General features: G+C 37.7%; 1 protein-coding gene across 1 annotated transcript in view; it reads right to left on the minus strand.

Moving 5' to 3' along the window:
• The window catches only part of ANAPC1 (anaphase promoting complex subunit 1), an 86596-nt gene that overhangs the window by 72561 nt on the left and 1620 nt on the right, over nucleotides 1–12415 (minus strand). Inside the window, 8 exon segments of the mRNA XM_049784457.1 lie at nucleotides 506–715; nucleotides 1571–1791; nucleotides 2268–2413; nucleotides 5398–5471; nucleotides 7130–7212; nucleotides 8165–8265; nucleotides 8448–8499; nucleotides 10904–11065. Of these exon segments, the coding sequence (XP_049640414.1) occupies nucleotides 506–715; nucleotides 1571–1791; nucleotides 2268–2413; nucleotides 5398–5471; nucleotides 7130–7212; nucleotides 8165–8265; nucleotides 8448–8499; nucleotides 10904–11065 (1049 nt within the window).

The following is a 12415-nucleotide window of genomic DNA, read 5'->3' on the forward strand; positions in this document are numbered from 1 at the left end:
AAAAATAAAAAAACAAAAAAAGGAAAGAAGATACAAAAACAGAAATGTGTTTCCAAGGAAAAAAAGCTGACACTGCCAACTTATATTCAACTAACAAAATGATAAAACTTATAAAAAAATATGTATAAATTTCAAGTTCTTAACAGAAATGTGTTTCCAAGAAAAACAAAGCTGACACTGCCAGCTTATATTCAACTAACAAAAAGATAAAACTTGTCAAAAATATGTATAAATTTCAAGTTCTTAACTGACAGAAATTAATTATTTCTTCATAAAAAATCAAATACCTGAGAGATGTTTTGCTATTGAGTAAAAACTACAAAAGGTTATTTTTATGATCAATTTCAATATCTACTATTGAAAGTGGCATGGCCTTAATTTGTAACACAGTTTTATAAATACTAATACCTTGTTATACTAAAAGGAAAATTCAGGCAAAATATTAAGTATTTCCTACAATCTTTGGCAACATTTTTCTTTGAATATAATAATACATACTCCAAACCTTGTACTAGTAATGGGTTCTGTCCATAAATGATCGATACAAAGTTCAGGAACAATTGGCTCTGTCTCTGGTGCAAGAAAGGAACTACTGGAATTATTACTTGGAGAATGAGATATACTCTGTCTCTTCGGAGACTGATTATGGCTTGAAAGGTTGAATCTCTGCACGCCAGAGAAAGAGTGAACTCCTAAAGCGGGCGAATGGGCGCGGCTACAAAAGAAACAGAACACATAAGTATATCAGATTCAGCATTCAACTGACACAAGATGCATTTTAATGGCAACTGCCAAAACTCATGAAATATTCCCAGTCAAAACTACAATATTTTTTTTTAAAGATGAGCTACTAGGAAAGGGTCATGTTATCATGTTTCAGTAAATTCTAAAAGTTTTCTTAGAAATTCTTTTTCTGGGGCCGGAGAGATAGCATGGAGGTAAGGCGTTTGCCTTTCATGCAGAAGGTCATCGGTTCGAATCCCGGCGTCCCATATGGTCCCCCGTGCCTGCCAGGAGCAATTTCTGAGCATGGAGCCAGGAGTAACCCCTGAGCACTGCCGGGTGTGACCCAAAAACCACAAAAAAAAAAAAAAAAAAAAAAGAAATTCTTTTTCTTTTTTTTTTTTTTTTTTTTTTTTTTTTTGGTTTTTTGGTCACACCTGGCAGCGCTCAGGGGTTATTCCTGGCTCTAAGCTCAGAAATCGTTCCTGGCAGGCTCGGGGCACCATATGGGATGCCGGGATTCAAAACATCGACCTTCTGCATGAGAGGCAAATGCTTTACCTCCATGCTATCTCTCTCCGGCCCCTTCTTAGAATTTCTTTTCCAATACTGAAATAAGTGTATTTTCTGCCTCTGAAAATGAGTTGTTGATATTCAAAAACCTAACACTTTTAATAGCAGAATAAATAGGATGTCTATTTTCTCTAAAAGATTTTTTTCTTAATATCTAAGATGACAAAATGAATTTTCATATCTTCAAAACAGAAGAGGTTTTGAAAAGATGTTTTGTCCTTGGGCTATCTTACTTGGAACAAGAAAAACATTTATGTGCATATTTGAGTCTCACCTTAAAGCTGCCATGTTGGAAATGGAAGGCGAACGAGAGTGTAGACTAGGTGATGAGGCTGAGCGACTCTGGCTGTGAATGGAGGAGTAATTCTGGAAAGGGGAAGTAACAGGGGACTCTCCTTTGGAGAGGCTTCTAAGATGTGCCGTGAGGGAGCTGCTGGTGCCCACATTCTGTGGGGTTCCCCCCTGTTCAGAGAACTTTAAAACAACATTTTCTTCCTTAAATCAAAATAAACAGGAAGAAAGAAAAGAACAATTAGAGTAGAAGGGCAATTTCCAGGACTGGAGAAATAGCTCTAAAGGCTTAAGAAAAAGCTCAAGCAGACCTTTTATGCTTGAAATTCCAAGTTCCATGTGGGGTTTACATGATTGTCCAGAATGCCATTAGATATTATTGTGGTAGCCCTCTGGCACCACAGGGCAGGCCCTGGTGACTTCTGGCCCTAAGCAGCACTGCATCACCACACTGACCCATCAGGCCACACACACAGATACTAAGCAATACTTAAAAGCCCCACAAAGTTCATTTGAAAAGAAAGACAATTTCCTGAAATTGCAGAGTGATTGCCAGTTATTAAATATACAGTCAATATTTCTTGCTTTCTAATAAACTATTTCATCAGTAAAAATGTTCTAAACTACTCTCAAGCATTTAGAATACACTAGCCTCACAGACTGACTTGGCTTTCCCTTACCTCTGTTCTGACTCTCCGGAGTGTCCACACAGAATGCAAATTTTGAACTGTGTCATAGGTCATTATGATGGAAGGGTCAGTACTGAGAAAAACTATTTTCATTGCATGATCTATAACATATTGTACCCGAGATGAACCAAAAAGACCTTAAAGAAAAAAAAAAAAAAACAGATGATTAGGTATGTAAAACAAAGGACTTTACAAAACCACTCTTTTTTTTATTAATATAATTTTTATTTTAATCATAGTGGCTTACGTATCGTTCACAGTAATATTTTAGGTACATATTAACATTGAATCAGGGGAATTCCTATCACCGAATTGTCCTGCCTCCCATATCCTCCACCCTCACCCTCGGGGCTGCTTGCATGAGTGGTCCCCTCTGTGCCTAGCTTACTACTTAGTGATCTTACAGCTGTTTGGTCATGGTACCTCCATTATATCCCCCTCTAATTGGAAGGCGGGACTAGATAGTTCAAGTTATGTGGTACAAAACCATTCTTTATAAAGTAACTTCTTACAGTTTCTAAAGACAAAAATTTTCTTTCATAACTGATTTAAGAAATATATTGTAATATATTACAAAACTTATAAATTACAATCAATCATTCTGAAAAATCTGACTTACAGGTTCTTCTGTACAAAAACTGCCTTCTTTAGTAATTATTCAAATAGAGCTTAGACCACTATTCCCTATTTCTGGTCACAAATGCAAACTAAATTTCTTCTGAGACGTTGGCCTTTCCACAATATCATATATTGATTTTTTATATCCTTTTTTGATGCTATACTAAGTTATATTTCCCCTTCAATTAAAACATTACAAAATTAGGGCCAGAGAGATAGCACTGAGCAGTAGGGCATTTGCTTTGCATGCGTCCTACCAAAGAGGGACCCGGTTCGATTCCCAGTATCCCATATGGTCCCCCAGTCTGCCAGGAGTGATTTCTGAGTGCAGAGCCAGTAATGACCTCTGACCACCACTGGGTGTGGCCCAACAACCAACCAATTAATCAATCAATCAATAAATAAAAGTTTTTAAAAAATTTAGAAAATAAAAACTATTTTACAAAAAAAAAAAAAAAGTAAAGGAATGGAAATATACTAAGTGCAAAGTGGGCAGAGCACTTGTCTTGCACATGGCCAACCAGGGCTCTCTATCACTAGAACTACATTTATAGGCCTGAGCCTCGCCAGAGTGATCCCTGAGCAGAGAGCCAGAAATAAGCCTTGAGCACTGCTGGATAGGCTCAATACCTCTTCCAAAAAAGTATCAGTTAAAATTATTCATAATTTGGGGCCGGAGATATAGCACAGCGATGTTTGCCCTGCAAGCAGCCGATGCAGGACCTAAGGTTGTTGGTTTGAATCCCGGTGTCCCATATGATCCCCCATGCCTGCCAGGAGCTATTTCTGAGCAGATAGCCAGGAGTAACCCCTGAGCACAGCCGGGTGTGGCCCAAAAACCAAAAAAAAAAAAAAAAAAATTATTCATAATTTCAACTTATATAGCACAAACATACTATTCATTCCAATCATATTTCATATAAATGTCTAGAATTTGATAAAAGTATTATCACACTGTACTTAGCTTTCTAAAGTAATGAATAAGCAATTCCTGAAGTCAGTAGATATGCAAAAACATGATCAAAACGGCTATATATCATAGTTTTGTTTTGTTTTGTTTTTTTAATATATCATAGTTTTTAACAGCATGATGATGTATCTATAGTTCCCCCCCCATCATGTGTCTATAGCTTTTACCAATAAAGTATCAACAAAGTCAAAGAGTAAATAGTTTAGGCTTTATAGGCAGTACTGATTATTCTATAATCCCTCTATTTTCCTACAATACTTGAAAAAAGTAAAAGTTTTCAAAAAATAGGCTGCTGGCTGAATTGAAAACTTAAATTATAGCTTCCCAAAACCAGATACAGAAAATAAAAATAAGGGTAGTATTTCAGATTATGTACTTGGAACAAAGATCAAGGGTAAAATTGGTCAAAAACTGGATATTTTTAGATTACAATTCCTCATTATTTATAACTATTATGTTTAATCACATATCAGATATAAATGTTTAAAATAAGCATCTCCAGATGTCAAATAAAAGCATATTATAAAATGTTAAATGTTCATCATAAAACAAATTTACCACAATAAAATTAGTTTTGTAATAAATAAGCATCTAGAAATATCTGTGTAAGTCATATTAAAAATTAAAAATTTTCAAAACTGGGGCCCGGAGAGATAGCACAGCGGCTTTTGCCTTGCAAGCAGCCGATCCAGGACCAAAGGTGGTTGGTTTGAATCCCGGCGTCCCATATGGTTCCCCGTGCCTGCCAGGAGCTATTTCTGAGCAGACAGCCAGGAGTAACCACTGAGCACCGCCGGGTGTGGCCCAAAAGCCAAAAAAAAAATTTTTTTTCAAAACTGGGCAGAGAGATAAGTAAAGCAGGTAGGGAGCTTGCCTTGCATATATGGCCCAGGTTTGATCTCCAGCATCCCATATGGTCCCTACGCACCACAAAAAAGTAATTCCGAGGGGCCGGCAAGGTGGCGCTAGAGGTAAGGTGTCTGCCTTGCAAGTGCTAGCCAAGGAAGGACCGCAGTTCAATCCCCTGGGGTCCCATATGGTCCCCCAAGCCAGGGGCAATTTCTGAGTGCTTAGCCAGGAGTAAACCCTGAGCATCAAACAGGTGTGGCCCGAAAAACAAAAACAAAAAAAAAGTAATTCCGAGTGTATAGCCAGAAGTAAGCCCTGAGCACTACCAGCTATGGCCCCAAACAAAACTTTCGAAACTTTTCTGAAGCAATTATTTTTATAAGCAGGGAAAAATAAAATATTAATATTTATATAATATGAGTGTAAGGTTCTACATATTTTTCTTCCAAAAATATTTAATTTATCTATTTTCATTGTTAATACTAAGAAACAAAGTTCAGATTTTTATTAAGTTTACTCTAAAAAAAAAATACTGTGAAATGCAATCTCTTGCTTAATACAAAGTATTTTGTAAAACACAAAGCATAAAAGTAAAATTTCCATAACTCCCTTATTTCCTAACTTCCTCCAAACTAAAATGAGAGCTTAATTAAAAGAATTATTGAAAAAAAAAAACACACTTACTTCCAGATTTACAAACAAGTGGGGTTATTTCATCCAGTGGATGCAGCATGCTGAACATAGTGGGTAAAGGTTCTCTAGGAAAAGCAAAGATCAATCACAAGATAACTTCATATGTTCACAAATTCTTGCACTTTCCCTTACAAAGAATATCTTTCCACAGATTAACAAGCAACCAGAATTCTACCATCTCAATAAAGCAGTCCTCTAAATTTACAAAATGCTTTTCACAATCATCATTCCTAAAAATCTCTCAACTTATGGAGGGTGATTTTAAGAATATACATATAGGGAGATAACAATAAAAGCAGTTGTCATAATATAGAATGAATGTAGCAAGGGGCATAAAGTCCTCTTTTCATATTACTTTAAATGCTTGGTGAGGGGCCAGAGAGAATACAGTGGACAGAAAGCTTGCCTTGCAAGCAGCCAATTCAATTTCAGTCACCAGTACCCCATATGGTCCCCAGTCCACTAGGAGTTATCCCTTAGCACAGAGCCCTGAGCAAGCCCAAAGCATTACCAGGTGCGGCTCAAAAACAAATAAACAAACCAAAATCCTTAAAAGAAATTGTGTAATGTTCACTGAGTATATCTACTTTCATTTCCTAGGTCCATTTACAAATGCTCATGCTTAAAAAAAAGAAAAGAATAAAACAGAAAAACCTCCAATAAACTAAAAAGCTGTATTTTTTTTTTTTCAGGAATGCTAAAAGGAGAGGAAAAACATGACCTTCCCAGACCAAGATGATAGTACAGCAGGTAAGGTGCTCACCTTGCACACAGCTAACCCACATTTGATCCCAAGCATCCCATAATTCCTCCATTCAGCACCATGACGAATTCCTGAGTGATGAGCTTTGTTTGTGGCCCAAAAATAAACAAGCAAAAACAACAGACCTTCTAATATTAAAAAAAAATAAATTCTAAAAGAAAACTTTAAAATTTCATGTTTGTTGCATACATTACACTATGCTATATGAAATCATTCATTGAAGCATTTAGGTAAACACATCACTAATAAATAATGATAGTACTACTGTAATAGGTAAAAAAAAAAATAAAGCTAATAAAATAACTAGTAATCTGTTCAAAGTAGCTTCATGACTGAAGCCAAGTAGGGCCTCAGCAGGAGGACATTTGCTTTGCACACAGCCAACCAGGTTCAACCCCAGCACGCCAAATAATCCTGAGCCAGCTAGGATGAATTTTTGAATAAAGAGCCAGGAGTAAGTCCTGAGCACTGCTAGGAGTGCTTCCCTACACCCCAATCCCCAGCCAATAGAAGTAACCTAATATAAAAATGGCAGAAGTGGTCTGGCGCCAGAGCAATAGCACAACAGGTAGGACATTTTGCCTTGAATGCAGCCAACCCGGGTTGAATCCCTGACATCCCATACGGCCCCCTAGCCTGCCAGGAGTAATTTCTGAGCACAGAACCAGAAGTAACTGGAGTGTCACCAGGTATGGCCCCAAATCAAACAAACAAACAAACAAATAAAGACAGAAATAAGTATTGAGGCTTATCTTTAAATGAACTTATTCAAGTTTTCCACTGGTGGGGGAAAAGTTGCAAGTACTGAGTTGAGAGGATATGCTTGTATCCGTGGTGTCAGAATAAAAAGTACAACCATCTTAAGCTTCCAGGTAAACAATTTAGGTAATAACCAACACCTATATACCTAAACCATAATTTTCTGAGTATTACTATTTATATAAAGTAAAGTAAGAGCACCTGGGTGGACCTGGAGGTACATCATGAGAAGAACTGCTCCGTTCAAACAATAATCCGTATTTGGTGGGCCAAACATTTGCAACCTAGCAGACAGGTTGTGAAGGGAAACATAAAAGCAGAAGAAACATGTTTGTTAAATAAAACATTACAAGGCATTAAGGTCCCATCCCTCACTTTAATAAAAGTTTTCCAAAGTAACATGATCATTAATTACAATTACTCTCAACCCAACAAGTAAGCAAATCTAAAGTAAATAAAATCTAAGAACCAGGAGTCAATCTGAAATTTCCACTGTGGCAAATACAAGTCCCAAAGAAAATGTGATAAAATTTTAGGAGCAGCACTAGCATCAAAATTATAATGGGAGGGGCCAGAGAGATAGCACAGTAGTAAAGCATTTGCCCTGCATGGGGCCGACCTAAGATGGACCAGTTCGATTCCTGTCATACCATATGGTCCCCTAGATTGCCAGGAGCGATTTCTGAGCACAGAGCCAGGAGTTACCCCTGAGCATCGCCAGGTGTGGCCCAAAAACCAATCAATTAATAAATAAACTGCTTTAAAAATATAAAATTATAATAGAAAAAGTCAAGGCTGTGGGGCTTTAACTTGATAAATAGCTTGACTTTGATAAATAACTTTAGTTATTTATCATTTAGCCTTAAAAACACCTGAGGTTTAATTATTCATTTCATTAATTTTTTAATGTGAAGCATAAAAATATGATAAGTGATTTATGCTACAAAAACTTAGCTCATTGAGTAAAAGCATTGGGTAGAGAGAGAATAAAATGGATGAGATGCTTGCCTAGCACACAGAAGACCAGTACCCCTCTGCCCTACAGCCCATACGGAGGGATCCCTGTGTACAAGCAGAGCAAGAGTAAGCCTTAAGAATCACTGGGTGTGGCCCAAAAACAAAACAAAATAATGTATTGTTCTTCATAACCAGAAAAGTGAAAGTAGCAATATTTGTGAGATCAATTTTAGACTATTTTCCTACAAAATACAAAAACACTGAATCACTCAAATTTACCTGAAAAGGTAAAGAAGCTATGTAATCTTTTCCTTCTATGCTATGCATATTAATACATGAGCTTTGCAATATACATATGCATTTTTCTACTTCATCACTACCTGGAAAGAAAAGATACAAAATTGAAACACTTTCTAAAAAAAATACAATCACAAATTTACAAATTCTTTAATGTATAATATTAGGAGCTCAATTAAACCACTATTTTTCATGGCTGTTTATTTTAAATATTTTTAAACATTTAGAATCATAAAATGAAATACATTTTATAAAAGAAACTTACTGTAGGTTTTTTCAGATTTATCCTGTGATGTAATGAAGTCACACCACAATGCCTAAAATTGAAACAAAATGCTTAACAATGAACATTATATCTAAAAACCTAGTTTACTAATATCATATAATGAAGCTATGTAATAGATTAGTCTATATATAGAACAATTAGTGGTAAACATAAGATGCTCTATTTGCAAATAATCACAAACCTACTAGATCTGGAACTGGAGTAACAAATAGTACAAGGTTTTCTTTTGCCTTGCATGTGGCCAACCAGAGTTCAATCCCCAGCACCCCATAAGGTTCCTGAGCATACTAGGAATAATCCCTAAATTCAGAGCTAGGAAGAAGACCTGAGTTCCACCCCATGTGGCTCAAAATCAAACAAACCAAACACACACACAAGATAATCTTTAGAAAAGCTTCCTTTTATTTATTTTTTTTTATTTCGGGGCCACACCTGGTGGTGCCCAGGGGTTACTTCTGGCTCTGCTCAGAAATCACTCCTGGTGAGATATATAGAATATAAGACTATATATACATATATATATGTTATATATAACATAACATATATATAACATGAGTATGGTTTTAATTTTCTTTTCTTTGCTATTTTATTCTCTTTTGAAATTTTTTGGGCCACACTCAGTGGGGCTCAGGGGTTACTCCTAGCTCTGTGCTCAAAAATCGTTCCTGGCTCGGGGAACCATCTGGGATGCCAGGAATGGACCCACGCCCGTCCTGGGCCAGCCATATGCAAGGCAAATGGCCTACCACTGTGCTACCACTCCCTGGTTTGGATTTTTCACGTGCAAAATGATTCACTTTGTATTATCTGCTGGGCTATTATCTTTTTTTTTTTTTTTTTGGTTTTTTGGGCCATACACGGTGACACTCAGGGTTACTCCTGGCCATGCACTCAGAAATCACTCCTGGCTTGGGGGACCATATGGGATGCCCAGGGATCGAATCGTGGTCTGTTCTAGGTTAGCACTTGCAAGGCAGAAGCCCTATAGCCCCAGATGCTATTATCTTTATAAAAATTCTAAATAGGAGCCAGGCTGGAGTGATAGCACATTGATAGGGCATTTGCGTTGCATGTGGCCAACCCCGGACTGACCCAATTTAATCCCCAGGATCCCATATGGTCTCCCAAGCCTGCCAGGCATGATTTCTGAGCACAGAGCCAGGAATAACTCCTGAGCGCCGCCGGGTGTGACCCAAACACCCACCCCCATATTCTAAATATTCAAGTTTTTAGCCCATTAATGAACTGGATTGTTGTAGTGCTATTGTAGAAGTTTTATGACATTTTCATGAAGTGAAAATTGAGCAAGAGGGGCCGGAGAGATAGCATGGGGGTAAGGTGTTTCAGAAGGTCATCAGTTTGAATCCCGGTGTCCCATATGGTCCCCCGTGCCTGCCAGGAGCAATTTCTGAGCATGGAGCCAGGAAAAACCCCTAAGCACTGCCAGGTGTGACCCAAAAACCACCAAAAAAAAAAAAAAGAAAAAGAAAAAGAAGTGAGCAATAAAAACAAGCATCAGTGCCACACTCTAATGTAAAATGTTCAAATCTACACAGCAACTGAGAATAATATCAAATTCCTTTTGAGATATCCCATTTTTTTTTTTTTTTTTTTTGGTTTTTGGGCCACACCCGGCGGTGCTCAGGGGTTACTCCTGGCTATCTGCTCAGAAATAGCTCCTGGCAGGCACGGGGGACCATATGGGACACCGGGATTCGAACCAACCACCTTTGGTCCTAGATCGGCTGCTTGCAAGGCAAACGCCGCTGTGCTATCTCTCCAGGCCCCCATTTTTATTTTAAAAGTCTCCTTTATCCCAAAGAGCTGAGCTCTCAGTCCCTTTTCTTAATTTCCCTCATTGTAGTTCCTCCCATGTTTTCCTCCTTCTATACAGCAATCTCTTTCATCTAAAACTACTACAAATAGGGGGCAGAGCAATAGTATAGCCTGGTAAGGCGTTTGTTTGCCTTGCACATGGCCAACCTGGACTCAATCCCCAGAATCCCATATAGTCCCCCAAGCCCGTCAGAAGTAATTCCTAATCTCAGAGCCAGGAGTAACCCCTGAACATTTCTGTGTGTAGCCCAAAAAACAAAAAGTAAAATAAAATATAGACTCTGTTATTAGAATTGTTATACTACATTGCTAAAATATTTTTGAAATCTCAACTCTTATAGAAATGCTTTTTTGTTAAAAGAAAAAAAAAAAAAAGTGTTGGGGCCGGAGAGATAGCATGGAGGTAAGGTGTTTGCCCTTCATGCAGGAGGTCATCGGTTCGAATCCTGGCGCCCCATATGGTCCCCCGTGCCTGCCAGGAGCAATTTCTGAGCCTGGAGCCAGGAATAACCCCTGAGCACAGCTGGGTGTGACCCAAAAACCACAAAAAAAAAAAAAAAAAAAGTGTTAATCAAATACTAAAATTCAAATGAACTCACCTGCTGAACAGGGCTGTCAACTGTGAATGCTTTATAAACTGCCAAAGCCTGGCTTTTGCTTCCTTTGCTCCAGATCACCATATTTCCAGCCACATAGAGTTCTTCATCATAGTCCACTTCTTCTCCAATTTCACTTACTCCTTTCCTTAATTGCCAGCTTTCCTTAAAAATTAATACATGTAAGCTATATTCAAGCACTCTTTTTTGTTCAATAATATGGAAAATGGTAAGTTCATTAAATTGATCATCTAGATACAAGTTACCCAAATTACCTGTTCTTTTAATACCTAAAGAATAAGACTCAGGTAGTCTACCTATTAGAATGCTTGATGCCACTAATTTAAAGAGTGAGATATGTAGTTATGGGTATTGTGTATTTTACAAGCGTTCAGGAACATGAAATTATTCAAGAATCCTGTATTAATTAAATGTATTAAATGTTGCATATTATAAAACTTCATCATTCTGCCAAAAATATAAGCAAATATTATTCCTTACCTAGAGACCCAAAAATGAAATCAACATGCTTGGGGAACTAAAAAGGCATACATATGTAAGAGAGAGAGGAGAGATGAGGAAGGAGAGTATGGGAAGAACTAGGGAAGTCCTTGAACAATGTTTGTTTTGTTGGTGCACAACCATAGATACATGCACTCGTCCTTTCCTTTTACTACCCATTCTAATGAATAGGAGGAAGGTTTAGGTTTCTATAGATCTTCTCTCCCTGAGATAAAAAGAAAATAAAAATGGGGTAAAGTAGGAAATAATGACTTTTTCTTTTCTTTTTGGGTCACACCCTGTGACTCTCAGGGATTACTACTGGCTATGCGCTCAGAAATCGCTCCTGGTTTAGGGGACCATATGGAATGCTGGGGATTGAACCAAGGTCAGTCCTGGATTGGCTGCATGCAAAGCAAATACCCTACTGCTGTGCTATTGTTCTGACCCAATATTAACCGTTTTTTTTTTTTTTTTTTAACAAATCCTTACAACTTCTTCTTCTGGTAGTAACTGCTGCCCTATCAAAAATTAGAGAGAAGGAAAAAATAGAAGAGCTGAACAGCAATTTCCTTGAAGAAAAAAAATACAGCTGACCAAAAGGCATATGGAAAAAAAGCTCTGAATGACTTATCATCAGGGAAACCCAAATCAAACCAATAATGAGATATCATCTCACACCAGTGAGAATGGTACTCATCAAAAAAGAACAAAAAAATAACCAGTGTTGGCAAGGATGTGGGCAAAGGAGACCCACATCCATTGCCAGTTGCAATGTCAACTGGTTAAACTTTTTTTGAAAAACAATATAGACACTTCTCAAAAAAACTAAAAATTGAGTGATCCAGCAACTCCACTTCTTTCTTTTTTTTCCCTTGGGCCACATCCAGTGACGCTCAGGGGTTACTCCTGGCTATGCGCTCAGAAATCCCTCATGGCTTGGGAGACCACATGAGATACCGGGGGATCAAATCAAGGTCCTTCCTAAGCTAGCACAGGCAAGGCAGACACCTT

This window comes from Suncus etruscus, chromosome 12, assembly GCF_024139225.1.
Source record: "Suncus etruscus isolate mSunEtr1 chromosome 12, mSunEtr1.pri.cur, whole genome shotgun sequence".
Taxonomy (NCBI): domain Eukaryota; kingdom Metazoa; phylum Chordata; class Mammalia; order Eulipotyphla; family Soricidae; genus Suncus; species Suncus etruscus.